This window comes from Polistes dominula, unplaced genomic scaffold, assembly GCF_049000335.1.
Source record: "Polistes dominula isolate Pdom_NZ unplaced genomic scaffold, Pdom_raw_medaka contig_75, whole genome shotgun sequence".
Lineage (NCBI taxonomy): Eukaryota > Metazoa > Arthropoda > Insecta > Hymenoptera > Vespidae > Polistes > Polistes dominula.
In genome coordinates, this window is record NW_028301003.1 from 1,085,002 (window position 1) to 1,108,424 (window position 23,423).

Consider the following 23,423-nt stretch of genomic DNA (forward strand, 5'->3'; position numbering starts at 1 on the left):
CTCTGATCACTTGAGCGCATCCATTATCCACCTTAGTGGTATCTCCGCAACGGCTACTGTACACAATCCGTGTTTCAAAGGGACGAAATTAATAACTGTTTGCAGAAACTCTCAAGCGTTACTGTCGCCGCCTTACACTTTATTAATTTGCCAGGCCTGTATCCCCCAGCCAGCCAGGTTCGCTTTCTCTAAACCCAAGAAGAGAAATTTCTACCACCCCCTACGACACGTTATTTCATAAATGAAATGAGAATCCGGTAAAACATAGTCTACATATTCTACATACAACCACCACCCAATATCCAACACCAACGCACTAGGACCAGAACCAGGACTAGAACTAGGGGACAAGCATCGTCATTCTCTTTTCATAGTAATTTCTCGTGCTTCGGTCATTTGAGTTGGTTTTAAAGATCTCTTCCTCTTATGCTGGTACTATCATCACGTTCCATAGCAATGACGAAGAGAATTTTCAAACGTTTCCTAGATAACGTCAGCCGGTATTAATTACCACCACCATCCCAACTCCCTTTTACCTCTTTTCGCTATTATTCTCTATTTTCACCTCGTTTCACGCTTAACACGTTAAATGAAAACGACTCCACTCGACTATACTCACCCTATATAGGTATACGTATATATTTATGTGAATATTTAATACGTTCACAACTGCTGATATTTATGTAAGATTAATATATATATAACATATGACATTTATTTCAAAAATATTCAAAAGTACGAAGAATATTTAAATATACTGGGATGCTTTGACCACACGTTGCTGTAGTTTTGTTATAAAATATTAATTTAATACAATTCTAAATTATTTAATAAATTATAACAACACACAAAATAATACTACAATTAAAATGAAATACATAAAATAATAATACTCGAAAAACTATAAAAAGTAAGGTTAGTTTACGTCGTAAGTGAATATATGGAAATAATCAAATTTTAATACAATGCCATCTATTGAAAAATTACAGAACCTAGAGACTTAGATCACCTAATAATAAAATAAATAAATAGACAATATTTTCTAACTGGACAGAGATACTGCCCCAACCCTGTATATAAAAAGAAATAAAAGTCACACATTGATAAAATACAAATGGAAGATTTCCCAAATCGGTCATGAAAAGAAAATTCCCATTCAATGGGAACATAACCTCTATAATCGATTGGCTAAATGTTTTACATTATTGTATATGTTTCTAAATGTAAATATACGAAAAAACATATGCAATATATATTTGCGTAAACATTAAAAATCTGATTAGGTGCATAAATAGAAATTAAGTATTAAAGTAGCCTAATTTATTTGTTTTCAGACGTTAATATGGTGGCAGAACCAAAACCTCATCAAACCGGACGAAAACGTCAAAACGTTACCAAAACTGGAAACGATTGGTAAGTTAATTGAACACAAATGTTTCATCAATTAGAAAAATGTATTTTTGAATCACAACGTTTGGGATAATTATTATTATATTCCAAAGGATAAAACGGGAAATGATTTTTTGTTTCTGTTTTTAACCCTTTTGCACTTGGGGCTATTCTTTCTCGCGAATATTCTGATGTTGTCTTATTAAATAGTATAATTTTGAAACTAAGTGTGGTATTATATAATGATGTTTGGTATATTTGAATTTGTGGATTTGGGGGAATATACAGACTGTATTTCTTACAATTATATATACAGTGTGATAAAACTTTGAAACTGTCTCTGACATGCATCGATGGTTTATTTTTACACGTTGCACAATCAAATCTTATCAGATACTTTCAACCTGATGTTTCTGAAAATGTAGAAAACCTATTCTAAAATAGGTGCTGAACAAAACACCGATAAACAAATTTATATTTCAAGACTGTAAATATAATTTCCCAAATTTACGATTAACTTCATTATCTTATCAAGTTTCAATACGTCATTGAACCATACTCTCATACCTTTCTTCCACAAATTTAATCATAAGTGGCTTAAAAAAAGAATATAATCCGTCAGAAACACACTTTGCACTTTGACGTAAAACCAGTTGATATATTTTTTCACAAATCTCCATAAATTTAACATAAAAACATATGATTCTAAAAAAATTACTGTAAAATGAGTTCATTCATTGTATCCACAAATAAACATTGATATAACTTCAGCATTGTCACTGAATGTTTGATACAATCCCAGTGACAAAATGATTTAAGAATGATTGTTTGCTTGAATACAAAAACTAAACAAAGATAAATAAAATGATAGAAGATGATAGGAGAGACAATCGAGTTGACTCGCAACACACGTTGCCATCTTGTCAAGGATCACGTGGATCAGAGCTTTTGCGTTGAGTCACGAAATCGAGAACTTTGTCACAGCCAACACATAAATCCTCTTCTCACCTTTCACGAGAGGGAAAGGTGGCCTTATCCTAGAATAAACTAACTCTCTCCCTCTCTCTCTCTCTCTCTCTCTTACTTTTCGGTAACAAGAAGAGAAGATAGTCGCGAAACAGACGCGACTAAACTCTCGGAGGTACGTTCGCGTTTCTCTCATGCCGTTAAGCTCTACCCACTTTCGACCAAAAGCCTTGCCAACCAACCGAAGACGTGTTTTACTGGGAATACGTGACCGTGAATGTAGGTAGAACAAAACGACGTGTATACTCGACCAAAAAGCTACTATACTTCATATATATATATATATAAATGGAATACATAAAATAATAATACACGAAAATATATAAAAAGTAAGGTTAGTTATGTCATATGTTAATCTGAAAATAAAAGCGCCATCTATTGAAAACTTACAGTACTTAGAGACCTAGATATAATCTCTAAATATAATAAATCTGTAAATTAAATTTAAAAAACATAATCGCGATCAAAACTATCCTATATATTTAATTTGAAAAAAATCACTATAAATACAAAAAAAAAACCACTGAATTTTTATATATAAAGAATATATATAATTGTAACATTAAGTAAACTGCAACAACACACTTTCTAGGTTATCTTTTAAATAAGATTAGATTTCTATCGTATTTTATAAATTGAATATTTTTTCTACGAATCGTATAAACGTGGAGGAGAGGCTGGGGATTGGGGTTGACTCGATAAATCAATTTTTTCCCTCAAATGATTATTATTTTCTTCCCCAACCATCCCTTTTACCTCTACAACCCCTCTACTTTCATATAACACGTACTATCATCGTGTTTAAGCAAATAATGTGCACTCGTGCGCATCGATGAACGCAAAGTCTTTTAATCCGATCCTGATTCATCGGTGTTGTTATTGATACACCGGATAACGATAAAGTTCACTTCGCGAAGCACATTGACGGCCATTTCTCTAAAACATAAATTTAATCCTTACGTGATAACGAGCATTACGAGAACTCGTCTATTCTGTTCATGTTTTTCTTTTTTCTTTTTTTTTCAACATTAATACGAATAACTCATAAGAAGATAAACGAGAGAGATAGAGAGAGGGAGAGAGAGAGATAGAGAAGGATGCATTTAAAAGGGTTAAGAGACATTTTAGATAAATGTTGCAAACAGTTAACACTAGTCGGTGACTTCTAATCAAATGCTGTATGAATTTACTACACGACCTTAAAGTGGGGTCATTAAAATTATGCAAGACCTAAGTCCTTGACGTTCTCGTGATATTTAACAACGAAATACACTCAACTGCTAGAGAATTATTCTAGGAATATGTAATATACTCTGATAGAAATGTAACTATTTTTCAAAAATATATTTTAGGGCTTTTGATCTTTTCGTTTCTGTTTACTTCTACGTTTCATTTTGTTTCTTGCAAAAACATTTTATTATTTTCTTTTTTTTCTGTTATTCCTTTGAATACTTTTAGATAAAATTAAATAATTAAATATAAATTTTTTCTTTCTTAATATAATTTACATGTGACGAAACACAACACAATAATCAATACTGAAACTAACATAATTTTATTGTATCATTAATATTAAAAAAACACGTATATACATGCTGACAACTTTTACCAAACGCATATATGCGTCCATAACAATCAAATAGATTAATAAAATCTACTATTTATTTTTTTCTTTTATTTCTAACTAATACACCCTGAATCGGAACTCATTTTTTCGTAACAATTAAGCTTTCTATCTCTCTTGTTTTTCATGAGCGCATAATATTGAAGAAAATAAGGTGGATCCTTGAACACCACCCCTTTCACCACCACCATAGATTGTATTCCAAACGGTTCATTAAAGTACCGGTCAGCTTTATACCGTCACGTCATTTAATACCGAACCATCCCGGGACACAGAATTGCCATCGTCGTTGTCGTCGTCGTAGTCGTTTGAATTGTCTTCGGTTAGATGCGAGAACTTCAAGGGGGCAAAGGCACTTGACGCCGTTAAAATCGCTACACACAGAGTTCTATTGTGTTCGTCATCGTGTCTATGTATGTGTATGTATGTGTGTGCAAAGATAGATAGATAGAACAAACATATGCAAGGAAGCTTAGAAGAACCATACTCGTATATAGATCCCTATCCGTGTTTGCATACATGTACATACAATACGTATTGAGAATATCAACACGATGAAAGGGGTAAGAAGAGAGGGTGAATGTGTGCATATATGGTGTATATAGAAGATTCAAGCGTGAGCGCGCGCATATACATACACACATGCTCAGACCTGTATCTGATAGTAGAACACGTTGGTATGTAGGAAATAACTGCACGTTCGAAAGCATCATGAAATTCGTAGCTAGCCCCTAGAAGATTCTCTAACAGCACGTGTGCTTGAAAAAGGGATGGACCTATCCAAGGGGAAAAAAAGAAGGAAAAACAGAGAAAAGAAGGGGTAGTGGTGGTGGTGGTGGTAAGATCGAATAAAACTTTTTCAACCCTCGCCTCGCGTGGTGGTATTTTCGTCGTGAAAATACTCTCGATCTTTCGACGTTAAAACGAGACCAAACGAAATACGGCGTTTCGTTTCGTACAGTTAAACGACGTTCCATCGACTGTCTTTTACTTTTATTCGATACGGCACATGTCCTATCAAATACTCTCTCTCTCTCTCTCTCTTCTCTTTTATTCTCAAACTTTCTGTCAGTCGACACATTGAGTTATTTCCCTTGGACGCGCGTCCGTATTTTCTATTAGAATGAACAAATTTGTTTCGTAATTTCTTGAAAATTCTGACGCGTTTTCTCGATACAATATTAAAACAAACAATACGTTTTTTTAATTATGCTTACGTAATATACAAAAACGTTGAGGAATTAATTTTTTTCTAAAGTTGATTTTCTCATTAGTTTATTTTTTTATTATCATTCGTATGAGTCTTTAAAATTTTTTTTTACAATCGTTTTGTAAACAGCTCGTTGATAAATAAATATGATTATTATTAGTAGTAGTAGTAGTAATAGGTAAATCGTCACGGTCATTCAAATCGCTAAAATAAAATTAGTATTGACTGTATAAAGATAGTATCATAAAGAAGATAGGTGAGCCATTTTTAACGTGGATTTATTTGCCATGCTAGATTTTACGATAATATGCATTTCTTTGAATACACTCCAAGCTCGTAAATGGCCGCGAATGTGCGGTGGAAGAAGCCACGATAGCGAACCGTTTCGTCTTACTCGAATCGTACTACTTACTACTTGCAGTAGTAAAACTGACGATACAACCAGTCACAGTGATGTAGTCCGATATCAATCAGACCTACAATGCAGTCTCCTTGTTTCTTTTTCTTTTCCTAACTTTCCTCGCATTTTTCGTACACGTTATTATTTTTTATTAATAAAAGAAACACTATAGAAAGATATTTTTGTCAAATGGACAAAACAAAATGTTATCTAACACAAGTTGACGTATTTTTATTTATTTTTTTCTTCTTATCATAGAAAAAAAAAAAGGAAGATAGAAATAAAATGAATGTTGAAAGTGGAAAACATATTTTCCAACGGTTGATGCATTATCCGTAAGATGTCTGCGACAGATAGCATCGTGGGAAACGTCGATACCCTTTTTGCTAGAGCAAGTTCTTCACACCTTTTTTTACTCTTTCAATTCTCTCCCTTTTCTCTCTTCCTTTTTCTCTTTCTTCTTTTCTCTTTGGTTCTTCGTACTCCAACAACCCTTCCTCATTCTTCCCATTCCCCCTTTCTTTTACCCTTCCTCCTATTCCCATTTCGTCATCCTCGTCTACTCTTCGACTGCCTATCAGCCTTTTCCCGCCCGCTGAGAAAGCAGTTTCGCGACGATTTTCAGAACGACGGCCGCTCAAACCTTTCCTCTTTCTACCTCTTTCATCCAGTTTTCCAGGTGATTTTCGACGTTGTAATTTTCCTCATCCTTGGTACAACGAACAGAGCTCGAATATATCTACGAGCAGGGGAAAAAAAAACGTTCTTCTTTATTTTTTTATCGGAAAGAAAAAAAAAGTTAATTTGTAAAAAGTGAACAACAAGTGCCAATATATATTTCCTTTTCGCAAAATTCTACCCAAGGGAAAAAAGGGGTCGATTAACTTATAAATATATATATATATATATTACCTGAAAAAAAAACTCCCGCGGACTAGGATTGGAAGAAAAAGAGAAAAAAGAGGGAAAAATTTTCCTTGACCGTATATAAAAGGGAAACTCTTTATCAGTACTGTATATTTCCATTGAAAACCTCGAGCTAATGTAAATACCAACACACGCGTTTTATCTGGCGCATACTCGATTCCCGTCGAAGATGCAAATGCCGTTTCGCCGCTTTACGGCAAATAAATTTGCATATTAAGCGCAATATTTTAATGCGTATGCGTGTTCGTAGCGTATCGGATGTGGGAGGAAGGGGGAGAACATTTAAAAATTATACTTGCAAAGAGGATATATAGAGAGTGAGAGAAAGAGAAAGAGGGTGAGAGTGAGGGTGAAGCGTGGACATAATTAACGTCACTGGCACGCACCATTATCCAGCTGGCACTGTTGCGCCCGAATCCTTGGCCGAATTCTACCGGTTGATTCAAAAGTTATAGTTCGAGTTCTTTTTCTTCCAAAAAAAAAAAAAAAAAAAAAAAGAAGAACCAAACAAATTTTCTTCAATACGATTAAATATTGACGGTTAGTGGTAGATCAGTCACGTAATGATAAAGAGAACTATAAAGAAGGATGAGAGTATAGGCATGGGCACCATGGGACGATCAAGGAAACGATCGGTTGCTAACATGTGTGTGTGTGTGTGTGTATGTGTAATAGCCAAGGGATTAATATTTCAGTTGGGTCAGAACCGATCCTGAACGTTCATCGGCGATTCTCTTCTGCCTAGGGGATTCGATAATCTCCACTAATGCTCTTGACCTAGAACTAACAAAGATAGGCCCGAGTAATATACCTAATGGTCTAGGTATTTTAGTACGGTTGTTGCCTTTTTCCCTAGAGATAGAAACCATATCCTTTAACGGGCCCAACCCCTCTCCTTTACTGGACCAATTTTCTTCTTCCCCCTACTCCCTGTTGAAAACTCAACGATAGGATGTAAACTGAAACGCAGCATCACGTTTTCAACATTTTCCAGCTACCCTACCGGTTACCACCATCACTACCATTTAACTCTTTATCTCTTAACATCTTATTTCGCAGTAGAACGGCCAAGTAAGCAGCTGTTAAACGATGTGGAGAAAAAAAAGAAGCTGTTCCGTGCTTTGGAAGATTTAAAAGGGTACGCTAACGCGAAAAATTTGCGTTAGAGAACCGATGAGCTCCCAACCCCTTTCCCAAATGCTTAATTGCTGCACTATTCGCAAGAACAACGTTTTCTTCGCATTTTTATACAACTAAACGATTCTCTCAACTCACCTTTCCCCTCTCCTTCCTTCCCCCCGCCCCACCCCCATCAGCACGTTCACCTCAATTTTTCTTTCGGTTTTTTTCAAAACGTTTCAAGTGGATCGTGTTTAAATAAGTGCCACTGTTATTATCATCGTAATTGTTCCTTATTCGGTTGAATACTTTATATGATCCTAATTTAAACTAGACAAATGTAGACATTACAAATAACTGGTTATCATCACGATTAACAATGACGATTAAATCGTGCACAAATAATGCTTAGACGCTCAAGATTATACATAACGTTTGTTTCATTCACTAAGATACACGTCTAAATATATCTAAGGTTACGTTGGATTAATTTAGATTAACAGCAGATGGAAGTAATTAAGGGGCTGAAAATAGTTTGCCCCGCGGAACAGCTTGAATCGATTTGGGAAAGGCTTTTGGAGCATCTCCAATATCAATGTTAACTAATTCTTCACCTCTCGTTGTTACCACCTTAAAGAAAGAGAGAGAGAGAGAGAGAAATAAACAGATAAAATCAGAACTAGGTTACAAAAGTCTACATATTCTTGCTCGCTGAGAATTCATTTTTAACATGGTCGACCTACAATAGCTTCAAGAAAAACAAATATATTGAGAAATGGGAATACATTAATGTACCCAATAGGCGTACCAATTAGCTCCCTTGAGAACTAAATTCCCCTTAATTGGTCCATTTTCCCCTAAACACAAATCTAAATGGTAATCGTCGTCTACTACCCAATGACAAGAACGTTAATGACAAGTTTTACCTACTTTTCGACGATTTCTACTGATCGTTAACAAGTTTAATACAACTTGGGGGTTACCCATAATCGAAACTTTAATTTGCCTGTAACCCAATAAAGGGTTCACCGGTAACTAAGATTACTATATTGTTTTATATTTTATTTCAATAATCGAAACTTGTTTAACATTGAATTTTTGTCCTATCCTCTAACTTGTGATCACGAGTCTGATTCGTATTCATTACGTTTGATCCGAACAACATGTCAGACTCGAGCTTATTATTTTTGGCCCACATTTCTTAACACGAGTCTGACTCGTGTTGATTACGTTTGATCCGTACGACGTGTCAAACTCATGCTTATTGTTTTCTTACCACAAGTCTTTTTTATCATAAAGTCAGATTCGTGATTATTGTATTTTTAACTAACATTGGATACCACGAGTCTCACACGTTGTTGTAAGACAACATATTGAATGTATCTTATTTTTATTGATATTTAAATAGATAACTGTTATAATTGGAGTATGAGATTTTTGTAAGGACTTGTACGGTCTGCCTAACTCTTCAGTTATTCTTTCTTTTTGCTCTATTTATTCCCACAGTTACACTTTCATCCTAACGTATATAATACTCGGTATGGCAGACATAAATATTAATAAGCAAGCGGTGAAATTCACGCTTATCGTGCCACCGTGAAGATTTACATGAGATAACACGACTTTCCTTTTGAAACTCGAGTGTGTGTAAGTTCACGAGCGTGTACAGGTAAAGAGAAAGAGAGAGAGAGAGTTGAGAGAGGTAACGTGCGTGTTTCCAACAGGAAACACGTCAACATTTACATATACCGGTCGGATAAGCGAACTAGGAGGATCGTTTAGCAGTCTCAACTTTTCTATCGCCGTTGATATCACGCAAGCTTTATTACCAGCTTTCTCTCCAACCCCCAACCCCACCCATAACCCGTTCCACCACCCATTGATTCCTTCCAGATTAGAAACATCAAAATTGTACGTTTCGACGTTTCTACACAGGAAAACTACCATGAGAAATGTTTCTCCTACATCAAAGAATATTTTACCATATGTATGATGTATATTAACCGAACTTATGTTTCCTTTTATTTCTTTTTTTTTTTTTTTTTTTTAAATAGTACGCGTTACAAAACGGAACTATTACAGATACGAAACCTTAAGGGGAAAAAAAAGTACCTAGAATAATATTAAACATACACTGGAGTGTCGAGTTGTTTTTAATCATTAAACGTGTAATATCAAAGATACGCATGCAAATGCTATTACAATTAGTATCACACGGGGACTAGGTTTAACGTAGTTTAACTCTCTCTCTCTCTCTCAAGAGAACGGGAATTCGTGGAACGAACTAACCCTAACTAGTTACAACGAGATCATTCGCAAAACGATAGATACAATTTTAATTAAACGAGCCTATACCTGATTATATCGAATACTAATAATCGTAGTTGCCACCCTTCCAAACCCCATAGACCCACCCCACCCACATAAACAAGCATCTTTGGCAATACCCGAATAGAAAATGTCACCTCTATGGAGGTGTTCGTATTAGTCTTTCCCTTCACACGCACACAACTACCTCTCATCGAGGAAACGTGAATTTGCGTATTGCGTTTATAACGAGTCGCATTAAACACACGGTTAATCGGCAAGGTGAAACGATAATTAAACGAAACCCCCAACCCCACCCCCTTCCCACCCCCGATATATGTACGGTTCTCTGAGTAATATCTAATTTCACGGTTAGGAACGTCGACGAGAGATATGTACGTTCGTAGAGCCCCCTCCCCCTTTCCCCACTACTCACCATCAATACGTACACACACGCACGTGTGTGTATGTATACATATATACATATTGAAGCACTCACACGTTATCATTCCTTCTCCCTTGCTATTCATATCCCGAATACGCCGTATAGCTAGCTCCGATAACATTCGGTCCACCACAAACCGCAGCATAACTCGGTAGGCCCCCTACTATGGTGTTAAACAACATTGATTAGTGACACGCGTACAGTTAATATTACGTTAAATTTAATATCATCACTTTCCTATATCATTTTGCTTATATATAAACTCATAGAGATTCATGTTAAAATATATATATGTATATATGTGTATCTGTGTATGTTAACCTACCACTTTATGGATAATAAACGTTAAATAAATCGTTTTATTTCTATGATTAAGTTAATATTAACAAATGTGATTATTACAAAATGTGAAATGAACTTATTCATCGTCGTACATTTTATTTATTATATTCCATGTTAGTTTAATTTTGGTTTAATTTTATTCGAAATTTTTAATACAGTATCATTGTACTTTTGATTGTTTTATATTATGTATAAGATTTTACTCGTTTAATATTTACTCGTTAATAATAAATAAAAGAAAATACGAAAAATTTAATCAAAAAAAAAAAAAAAGAAAAAAAATAGAAATCTATCTTTTCGTTTTATTTTTAACCAAACAAAATTAATCGAAAAGAAAAAGAAAAAAACCCCCCTATCACAGAATTGTAACGCACAACATCACATTTGTGTTATATAAATAAAAATCTAAACTTTGCCAAATAATTTTATCGTACGAAAATAAATAGAAATATTTCTCAGAATGTGGGTCTGTGATAAATAATATAAAGGTGTGTATTTTCGATATGTACCTACTACTACCTGTAGAAAGAGAAACACACAGAAAGACAGAGAGAGAGAGAGAGAGATCGTTGGCCCAAATAAATTCTCAGAATTCAACTCGACGAATCAATTGCAAACAGATGTGTGTGTATGTGTGTATGTATGTATGTGTTGATTTTTTTTTTTTTAACAGCTGTCGTGTAAAGGTATCTCTGACCCAAATTATTTCTTAGTACTCAACTCGACATTGAACACATCTCGTAATACTCATTCGTTCTCGCACGGTATTAAAACCAAAATATCGATCAGTAATCTCTCTCTCTCTCTCTCTCTCTCTCTCTCTCTTTCTCAAAAGGCACGATCTTTCGTTTGAAAGATCGTAACGGAAGTATCTAACGAAAATCCTTTCAAAATGAAAAATTTCTCTCTATCTATCTATCTATCTATCTATCTATCTCTATCTAACTACCTCATTCCTATCTGTTTATAAATACCGTCCATTTGAATCATTTCAAATTCAAAGTATAATTAATCATCTTCGAAATAATTCCCACTCCCGCGATTTGAGCTTTAATTATTACCAAACAGATACTCTCATCATGCCGATAATTTTAATGAAAGTCAACGTGTTAAACAATGTCCATCAGTTATACACAAATAATTAATGTTAAACATTACCTTTTCAATATCACCACCCTTCTTCTTCTACTGTTTATTATTTGACATATCCAACATCGGTAATAATCGCACGATCAGTCATTATAATATCAACGTCCATTTATTCGTCATGATTAATTTATTCTCATTCGAGAATCATTATTATCATTATTATTATTATTATTAATAACAACTAGTGTCCCGATCCATACTTCTATATATATATATATATATATATATATATATATATATAATTATTCAAATATTATTTGTTTGAAAAATACAAAAATCAATGTAGAATTAAAAAGTCATGAGATAAACGTTTCAACAATATCCGATAAGATGAAACTGTTTGTAACTAAAATTATCCAATGTTTCGTAGATGTTACCTGTAAACCTAAACGAACAAAGACACGTGTAGAGATCGTTTGAACAGAGATAGAGATAGATAGAGAAGAGACAAGTTCACATAGATGCTCGGAGTCTCTCAATAATCACATAATTGAACGTTAACGATACTGAAATGTTGATAGAACTCGCTCGACTGGTCTGCAAATATGCTCTTCGGTGTTTCACTAGAGACTCACTGACAGAAACACACCTAGTGGTAGAGAAAGAGAATGCTGTTTATGCTACCGCGGTTTGCTTGTGTATCAGAACTCGAAATGAGTACTACTTACAGGTAACAGTCTCTTTCACAATATGTTCAAACCTATTCTATTCTCTATCATAAAGATACCGAGTATAGTATACATAATATACATATAGTATATATAAAGATACCGAATAGGTATTTATGTTACAAGTGAGAGAATTAGTTAGGTTATGGAAGATGAGTTTTATTTCTTGAATTGGCCGATAGGGTCTACTGTGTCGCATTAAAACATGTCGGGGATTTTCGAGAAAACGAATAACACTAGTTCTATTTTGATACTATACAATGATATATAGGGGAATTTTAGTAATTATTTATAACAGATTTGTTGTTTATCAAACTTGTTGCTTACGATGTTTTATGCAATTAGTGAGAAACAATATTATCTTATATTCTTATTTATAATTATAATTAATACAAGTTATAAGAATTTTTGTTAATTATAAATAAACTACGATTTATTATATTACTTTAATTAATAATTTAGTAAGAATTCTATTTAAATATTGCACGTATAAATTTTTGAAACACATACCAGTCATTTAAATTGATAATAATAAATGACGTACACTCATATTACTATATATTCCAGTTAGTGATATAATATGGGTAACCCTCTTATACAACATGATATTTTATAAGAAGATAACAAAATAGCGAAAAGATTTTTATGCAAGATTACATTAGCAGCACCAGATAACACGATATTTCGCTTAATATATTTAAAAACTAAATTACATTAAAATAATGAACTCTAGGTCTCATATAACACAGCATTTTTTTTTAGTAATCTACCTAGCCGTGTTATAAAAAGATCATCTATATTTTATTATAACACTTTATACTAAATAAAAAAAAAAAAAAATTACAAATAAATTCAACCTTACGATTGCATAAATATATTCTTAAACATTTTTTATTACTCACAGATTTTGGTGTTTTTCAGATATAACAAAGAAAAAAAATTCAATTCTTCAGTTTTTCTTTCGTTCTCTTTTCTACGTCTGTCTTGTTTTTTTTTTTTTTCAATTTATTTTCTTTAAAAAAAAAAAAAAAAAGTATGAAAAATGTACACCGGCGATCGAGAAGAAAATTCGATTTTACCCACGTCGTGTTTGTGTTTGCGTTTCGTGAACGTCTACACACTACGGAAGAGATGATTCGACGAGAGTTCTTTTTCCGCTATGAAAAGGAAATACAGGAACGAGATATAAACGACATTTTCATTGGAAATTTGTTGGCTCTCAGGTAGCTAGCAGGAAGAGGTTAAAAGAGAGACAGAGAGAGAAATGCATTATACGATATTATTATACTAGCAACGATTTAATATCTGTTTCCTTATTAGTTTACTTCATTTATTTTGATTAGTAAATAAAAAAAACAATCCATTGAATTTCACCTGAATGTAGAAACGATGCATTTCGATAGAGACAAAAAAAAATAATTATAAATAAACGCGAGCGTTGACCCCGTTGACACAAGAAATATTTTAATCAACCCTTCGAATGCTACGTACGGGCGCATATATGCGTCTAACGAAAACAATTCGCGTTGACTTACAACGCACATATGAGCATCGTACATTTTTTGTCTACCTTCTCAAATACACACGTAATTCGTTTCCTGAATTTTGTGTTCTTTCATTTAATAAAAATAATTAAACGTTAATAAAAAAAACAAATCATTCCTGTTCAAAAAAAAACATTCTCTCAATTGGTTAGACGAGTTCTTACTATTTAATTGATTTAATAAAACGATAATCGAAGAATAACTCGAACGACGAAATTAGATATCCCATTAAATTAATGATAATAATAATTCGATAATACTCAATTGTTTTCATTACACGATATTATTATTATTAGTAATTGATATTAATTTGATTATAGGAGAAATGATAGTCTAAGAGTTAAATATCGATCAGGTTATAAATAAAACTTTTAAGATGGTCGATTATCTCGAGGTTATAAGGGAGAGGGATGGGGGAGAGGGGGTGGCAGGGTTAAAAATCGATTCTAAGAGAACTCGTATAGGATCCTAACAACGAGTTATAGTAGGAAGAGGTAATTTTCCGGTTTGGCGAACATTAGTGTGTTACGCGTGCAACACGCGAGAAGAGTTAGAGTAGTTTCCCTGGCGTGGCAACCCTGGCGTCAATATTGTCCGACGAACGTCAGTTTCTACGAATCCGCGCGTGGCATCGTCTAGGGATTTCAGGACTTGGAAATGTTACCGGATTGATGAATACTCAGCGATAATTGGTCTCGTACTTCGTCCGAGAATTCTATCCCTTTCTCTCTCTCTCTCGTTCTCTCGTTCTCTTTCTCTGTGTTATATTTCGCGAAACCGAAATATACTTCGATGTAAATACTTGGATATGCATGGAGTCCAGACTTTACCTAATTGCATTCTCTTCCATCTCTCTTTTTCTTTTCTTCTTTTTGTCCAAATAATAGAAACAACAAAAGGGAATAAAAATACGAAAGGGGAAAGGACTTTGTCATAGTTTAATTATTGATGAAGTTTATTTATATGATATGATTATTATGTGTCAATTATTTTAGGTTAAAGAGGTTAGGAACTCTTGATTTTTCTTTATTTTCCATAACTTTCTGTTAACTAACAGCAAAAAGTAATATCTGAGGGTTTTTGTATTAAAGTAGCTTGTAAGAAATGTTTGTAAGATGTTGTAATTATTAATAAACTCTATACTTATTTTACAGTAATCAGTCAAAATATGTATACTTGAAGTTATACCGACATCAGTTGAGTTCAAAATCTTGTAAAATCGAAAATTATTGTTGAAACATGGGACAAAAATATGTTGAAACAATGATAGAGGAAAGAAAAATTATTATTAATTTACATAATCAATGTAAAAGTTTATTAAAAATATCGTGAATTATAAACAGATCTCGATTTACTACTACTTACTAGTACTAGTAACTAGTACTAGTCTTAGTTTTGTACTAGTAACTAATACACAGTTTTACAAAGTACTAGTACTTAGTACTTTACTAGTATTCAGTAGTACTATTTACTAATACTATTTAAAGTATCATTGATAGGTATGAATTAAAAAAGAAACTGCAAAATAACTCAACAAATGGACATCTACGAAAAATTACTAGTACAAATTGAAATTTTGTTTTTTCAAGAAAGTTGAAATTATTTTAAGAAAAAAAAAAACGTACAATCTTATAAACGTTGTGTTTTATTATTATTCGAACCACCGTAGAAAGATGATTTCCTCCCTCATCCACGTGACAAAATAAACACAGGATAGTTGTTTGCAGATAAGCTTGAAAGACTTTGTGTTATGTATCGAATATCATTGGTAGAAAACGCGTTGTGCAAAATATTCCAAGTGCGTTTTCCAGCGTCTATGAGAGAAGAAGAAAACTGTATATACACCGCATTCGAAGCAATTTTAGGATATCCAGAGGATTTCTAGCGTTATCTCTGGTTTTCACGCTTCAAACAGGATACGTGTCGCGAAAGCAAAGAACGTTTAACGAAGTTTTCCAGAAGGGAGTCAAATAAGGGATGAAAGAAATGATACACCTATAAATCAAGAAAATGTCTTCTCATTTAAGAATACTTCTCAGATGATGATTTGACGAATCGTATTAAGAAACGAAAAAAGGAAGAACAAAAAAATATATTGGGTTGTTCGAAAAGTAATTTCGTCTTTTTCCTGACACAATAAAAGGATTAGTTGATGCAAACTGGCAAATAAAAACACGTGAGATCGGTAAAAGGTTAAATTTATAAAATTCAACTGTTAATGCCCACTTTAAAGGCCTAGATCTTTAAAGGTAATATCTGAATTGTAATACAGCACCATCTATTAAAAACTTACATTACCTAGAGGCTTAGGATAACCTCTAAATAAGAAATCCTTAAATTTGCAATAAAAAATAACAAAATAATCGCGATAAAAACTGCCCTATATTCAAAGTTGAACAAAATACTACAAAATAAAAAGAAAAATTGCATTAAAATCGATTAAGTAGTTTCGAAATTCATCAGAAACCAACAATGTGACAATGAATTTTTATATACGTGTAGAAAAGATATTTAATTGATAAACATAGAAGAAAATACAGAAAGAAAAAAGGGAAGACCCCAACGATAAATACTTTTTCAATTAAACACCCAGAGAAAAGTTGGAAAAGAAAGTGGTTGGGATCCTCCCCCTTTCAGACTAATCGTTCGCGATCAAGAAGGTAAAGAAGAGAAGAAAAAAAGAAAGAAAAAACAAAGATGAGAGAAGAAGCTCTAGGTTATCCCTGAAGGTAACTTCAAAATCATCCGGATCCCTTTCCTAATTAAATTCGAATCCTACTTTTACCCGAGACAAAAAAAAAAGGTTAACACGCATACGAACAAATTCTGAAATAAAAAGAATAAAACAGTCAATAATAATATAATAACACACATGATGTAAGACAAAAGTATCATGAAAATCATACTTAATCTCGTTGTTCTACAAACAACGTGTGAGACTCGTGACATTTCATTTTGATCAAACGTAAGCAAAACGAGTCAGACTTGTGCTACAGTTGTTCACTATATTTTAATTAGATCTAATTATTAAAATATGACAATGTAATTGTGTAAAAAGAAAGGGTTGAAGAAACCTTTAATCAAGATATTCTTCAAGAACACAGTTACCAACATAACCACAAATTGTTTTTCGAAGAAAACGGTATCAGCAATGAAAGGTTCATTCTCGTTTCTCCATTTGAACGGTGCGTGCCCTGCAGGAATCACGGGATATACCGTGGCAGCAGGGTGCGTCAGGGTTGGCAAGGGTGGCAAAGGGAGAAGACTAGAGAAGGGCTATAGTCAGACGGGAATGACGATGCCTGGATTAGCCCAGAGGCACGTGCTGTGGACACCATTCTCCACTTCGCTTGAGTGCTCGAAAATCACGTTCCCGCTGAACTCAGCTAGAAAACATCGATTCGCGCATCCTTCTCACTCTCTCACATACACATATACACAGAGAAACGTGCATATTGTGTATAAGTATACTATAGATATATATATATATATATATATACAGGGTGAATCGTTTAACTATTGATCAATCGAAAATTGATTAAAACTCCCAAAAAACCTTCATTGTCCATCAATTCTTAAAACATTCTGTTATAATTCCTAGTTAAAAATAAAATATCTATGATATAATAAGAGTAATTTAATTTTCATTTTTTTTTTCATTATAAATAATTATTAATGGAAAATACAATATAATGTATAAATAATGAGGAACACGGGGGAATAATTATATCGGAATATACGATCAAACTTGTAATAGGTCAAAAGATAATGCACCCCTTTTCTCGTTGTTATTAAAGATAATTTAACGTTCGTAGGATTACCCTGTATATTATATATATATATATTATTTAAATAGTTTATATCGATGAAGATAAGCTGTATACTTGAGATCGAAAGAACCAACCCCCTCCCCCTCCGAGTACTCGTTCTGCCCAACTTTTACGATACTCTTTTCCACTTTACCCATTTTACGTCATCCTTCGTAGTATTTCTTTTGTTATCAAGGTCTCTTTGTCCCTATAGTTTGTCGATAATGTTCTAAAGGATAGGTCACGTCACTTCATCCACTACTACGAATGGCCAGGAGAAAAATGCTTGAGAAAGTATGTGTGCATGTGTGTGTGTGTGCATGTGGATGAAAAAAGATTCACGTTATTTCACGTGAAAAATAATGGAAACGAGAGTTTTTTCAACGTTAGGGTAAAGTAGTAGTATCGTTTGGAAATTCTCCTAGGTTGTGGTTGAAAGAGCTTCCAATAGTTTGACTTTTCAATAATTTTCTCTCTCACTTTCTTCCTTTCCTTCCTTCCTTCCTTTCTTTCTTTCTTTCTTTCTTTCTTTCTTGTTGAACCCGATACCCCACACGTTCTATTACCACACTCACGAAATCGTACACGTATGTAATCCGTTGTAAAGTCAAAGTCACTCTATCGAAAACTTGAAACTCCTTTAAAGATTAACCAAGGAACGGTTTAACTACTTTAACGATAAAGACCAATACCGTTTTCCTATTATTGTACTAAACTTGGATTTACTTCTAAAAGATAAACTCAAATAACACGAATAGGGATGGGGGAGGGGAAGGGAGGGGGTAAGATGGGGGGAGAGACTTTGCTTTCATTAGATCTTTTTGATTTAACTTGGAAAATCGTAATATATACTATACTTATATACGAGTTAATAATAATCATGATACTATCAGACCTTGAACAAGACAATTTTCATTTTTTTGTTTTTTCAACTTTAAACAGTTGTAGGAATTATTCATTAAGTTTAATGCAATAAAATCTAAATACTTGAAAAATAATTCAATTAATTTTCACACCTGCATTTTCATTTACCAATTCGTTTGAAAAATCTTGAGCCTACGACGAGAAGGGGTTGAAAAGTTTTCTATGTGAATCTGATAAAAGTAAAAATAGAAAAATTTGGCAGCTTAACTATTCGAGGGGTTGAAAAATTCTTAGACTACACGTAACACAAGAAACTTGAAAAGTATTGAGCTTTACTTTTGAGCTTAGCAAGTTAAACTCAAAACTTTTCAACCAACCAACCATCATAGTCTATTATACTCAAAATTATTTTCTTATTATTTTCTTTGATTAATAATTAAACTGTCAAATATTTATTTTCCCCTATACATGAAACAAATGAGTATACAATAATGCAATTGAAACTTCAACCTTCGTGAAAACAATTTTATATTAAGTTTCCCTTTTTTTTTACACGGTGTATAATTCAAATGTATTAGTACAATCATACTAATGCAATATTTAACAAAACTTATCTTTTTAAAATTTGATTTAAAACAATTGTACTGACGTAATCCATATTACAAAATTACTCTGTTACGTATGTAACAGATAAATAAAAAATGCACAAATAATAATAATAATAATAATAATAATAATAATAATAATAATAATAATAATAATAATAATAATAAAATAAAATAAAAACAAAAAAAAAAGGAGAAAACACGAACACGTAATTACGATGAAACGATGAAGGGTCGGCCATTAGGCCGATAACGTTATTTCGATTGGTGAATTATCGATCATCGTTGTTCCTCTTGCGCGTTATTAACGATAACTCGATGTACCCCGTCAATCGAGAATATTATGAATAAATGAATTTATATTTAATTTAATAACAAACTATCCTCTCTCTGTCGCATTCACCCCTACCCTAACCACTCCCTTATCCCTCCACCCACCGTTCACCATCATTTCTAGCTCTCGAGGGGTGGAGGTAGGTGGTGGGGGGGGGGGGTGAGTGCTACGGAAAGAACAGAACAGAACAGAACAGAACGAACGAACGTAACAAAATATACAAAATATTTTTTATGTGCGTAACGGTGTAGAGAGAGAGAAAAATAAAAAAAAAAAAAGCTGCGTTAGATCTGGGACAACGAATAAAAATGGGATGAGTGGGGAAGAGGGTAAAGAGCCAAATGGGAAAATGGTGGGATGGGTTGGCATGGGGGAGGATTCGGGTCGTCGGTTGGCGCGAAATTTTTGAAAATGAAAGAGAAAGAGATAGAGAGAGAGAGGAACGGGAACACAGCGACACCGTCAATCAATAAACCCCACGGAAAATACTTTTTGACCGTAGGTGAAGGAAAAATTTGTCCGAATGAAATATGAAAACCGGCGTAAAAAAAAAAAAAGACACCATCCCCCTCCTCACCCCCCGATAACGGGAAGTTTCGTCGACAAAAAGTCTAACGTTGGTCACGTGGCCATCCTACCACCAACGTAATTGCACGGCATCATTTTTCGATACGCGTGATCGTTTCGGAATATTTTCGACGTTTCAAGAGAAGGGCGGGCGGGCGGGGGGTTAGGGGGAAGGGGGAAGGGGCTACTTTTAAAATGCGCGGGCTAGCTTTTCGTTTCAACGTTGATTGGTGAGGTACCTTCCCCCACTACTACAACTACTATTGCGTCTCGCAATACCATTCGCGAATATGCTCCCGCCCCCCCCCCCGCCCCTCCTCAACTCTTCCTCCTACTCCTACGATGGTGTTTTTCAATTTCTGTCACGGCTCTCTGTGTTCATGTTCGCGAGTAGATACCCTTTTTTTTTACCTGAATCCCCCCGCCCCTTCCACCCCATCCAACCCCATATTCCACGAAAATTGGCTCGATCACTCGGACCTCGGCCATAACCTCACTTTTTTTCTTCTTCTTCTTCTTTTTTTCTTTACTTCTTTTTTATTTACTTGAATTTAACGTAACAGCCGAACTTTTATGTTTCTCGTTCTTTCCTCCTCCCCCCCTACCCTACCTCTTTTCTACGCCACTTTTTTGATTTTTTTTTTAAATGGCTCATTTTTGAAAGAAATTTTGACTAAAATTTTTTAATTCCTTTTCAAATATTGACACGAAATGTTGTATTAGGTGGTAATATGTGTTTTGCTAGTACTATATTCGAATAAATGTGTTTTTTTTTTGTTAATATTCATGATATTATTTATAAAATTTGTAAATAACGTTAACAAAAGCAAAAAAAGAATAAAAGTGTGTGTTAATAAATGGCCAAGTTATTTTTATTTTCCATTAGATTTGTGATTTGATTAATTTATTATTAAGAGAGAAAGAAATGAATTAATTAGTCAAGGGATATATTGAGGTAAATAATAAAATTCTTAAATCTTTATAAATACTGTATATATATATATATATATATATATATATATATATATATATATATATATATATATATATATATATATATATGTATGTATGTATGTGTATTTGTTGACTTCGTTATTTTTATACTTTCCTAAAAATCCGAATATTTTCGAATAAAAGCCAATTGTTCTTTTATAATGTTCGAGAAAAAAAATAGTACGTCGCGTTGCAATGCCAATTTACTTGCATATTCTGTCATCTATTTTCTGTTTTGTAATATAAATATTTATTTATATCTCGCTTTATTTCATACATATGGGAATTATTTTTACGACCAGTGGTCAATTTATTCGCATATTATCGAAATAAAATAGAACGTCAAGCATTGTTGTTCGTGTCAATTTACTTTTATATTTCAACCTTATTTTTTTTTGTGTTTGTGTGTGTGTGTTTCTTTTTAATATAAATTTTAATTACACAAACACACACACACACACACACACACATTAAATTTATATTCCATTATCTGACTTTCACATTGAACACCTTTAATGTTTATCTCATTATCGATCATTTTCTTTTATTATAGAAAAAATTAACTCTAGGAAATAATAAGAATTGACAATGATTAACAAAAATATATCAATTGAATTCATTTTCTTACAAAAAAAAAAACAAATATTTATTTTATATTATTAATTACATTTATTTATTAAAAATATAAAAATATATTATTTCAAATAATAATGTTAATAAATGAAATATCATTTGTCAATGATAAAAATAAAAATAAGAACATTGTCCTTTTCCTATTTTCGTTCGTTATGAGAGTTCAATTATACTATCAAGTAATTCGAGTAATCGTCGGTAAATCGTCAAACATAGGTCAAACAATTTAGAAGGGTTCATTCAAAGATTGGATCAAGTTTGTTAGAAACGACAAAGACGAAATCGAAGTTAATTGGCAATTTTCTCTGGCACCAGGCTCTCTCTCTCTCTCTCTCTCTCTCTCTCTCTCTGTCTCTCTCTTACATTTACACACACATACACACATACACACACACACAACTCCTTATCCAAGCTTTTCACCTCTCTTGTGGAATTTATCCTTCGAACGTCAACAATTCTCCCACCCACCCTTTTCAATCTCCCACTCTTGTTTCCTCTGACAAGAAGAGAATGGTAAAGGAAGAACGTCGTTTGTTTAGAATGACGTTTAACTCGGTTTAATAGACCATTTATCGTAGATAATACTTGAACCTAGCTACTGTTCGATTAATATAATAAATGACTATTTTTTTTCTTTTTTTTTTAAAAAGATCAATTAAAAAACATTTCGAATAAAAGAAAATTGGTGTTGTTTTTAAATCAACTTGTGCTTAATCGGATTCCATTAGAACAATTTCATCCACTGCATTATCAAAATTATACAAATACATATCTACACAAACAAACGAACAAAAGTGAAACAATAAACGTAAAATAGACGAGTATCTATACGCGAGTATTTTTTTTTTTTTTTTTTTTTTGAACGAACAAACTTAATCCAATAGTCCAGACGGGATCGATAAACAACAAAACCGACGAATTCGTTACATTGAAATATTCATATGCCTGACCAGTGAAAATCCAGAAAATGCTCGATTGGAATTGACACCGGACGATTGAAATTGTTATTTTTACCAAGCCGCCCCGGTAAATGCCTGAAAAACCAACCACAACCCCATCCCCTTTAACACACCACCACCACCCTTAGCTAGCAACGATACTTTTGTGATTTTTTTTGTGTGCTTCATAACGACAAGAAATAAAGAAAAAGAAATAGGGAGCAAAAGGATTGAGGAATAAAAGAAAGGTACAGGTCTTCCCACCCTTTAGGGATTTACGATTGGTTGAAAACTAATTTTATCATCAACAACGACAAAAATCTCGTTTAATTCTTTGATTAGAATGTCACAGATTGAATATAGACGAATTTTTGGGAATGGTTCGAGTATTTTTGTTTCCTTTTTTTTCAGAAATAAACGAAAGGAATATTCGTGTCGTTGTTATAGGAAGGAGGGAAAAGGGAAGGGGAATGGGAAGGTGGAAATGGGATGAAAGGGTGTAGCACTAGTTGCTTATCAAAAATTCTATT

General features: G+C 33.3%; 1 protein-coding gene across 4 annotated transcripts in view; it reads left to right on the forward strand.

The window, feature by feature from the left end:
• The window catches only part of LOC107067324 (uncharacterized), a 321,890-nt gene that overhangs the window by 256,924 nt on the left and 41,543 nt on the right, over positions 1-23,423 (forward strand). For all 4 annotated transcript variants that reach the window (XM_089174040.1, XM_089174041.1, XM_015322727.2 and 1 more), the window contains one exon: positions 1,335-1,413. In XM_089174040.1, the coding sequence (XP_089030166.1) occupies positions 1,335-1,413 (79 nt within the window). The remainder of the gene's footprint in view (positions 1-1,334; positions 1,414-23,423) is intronic.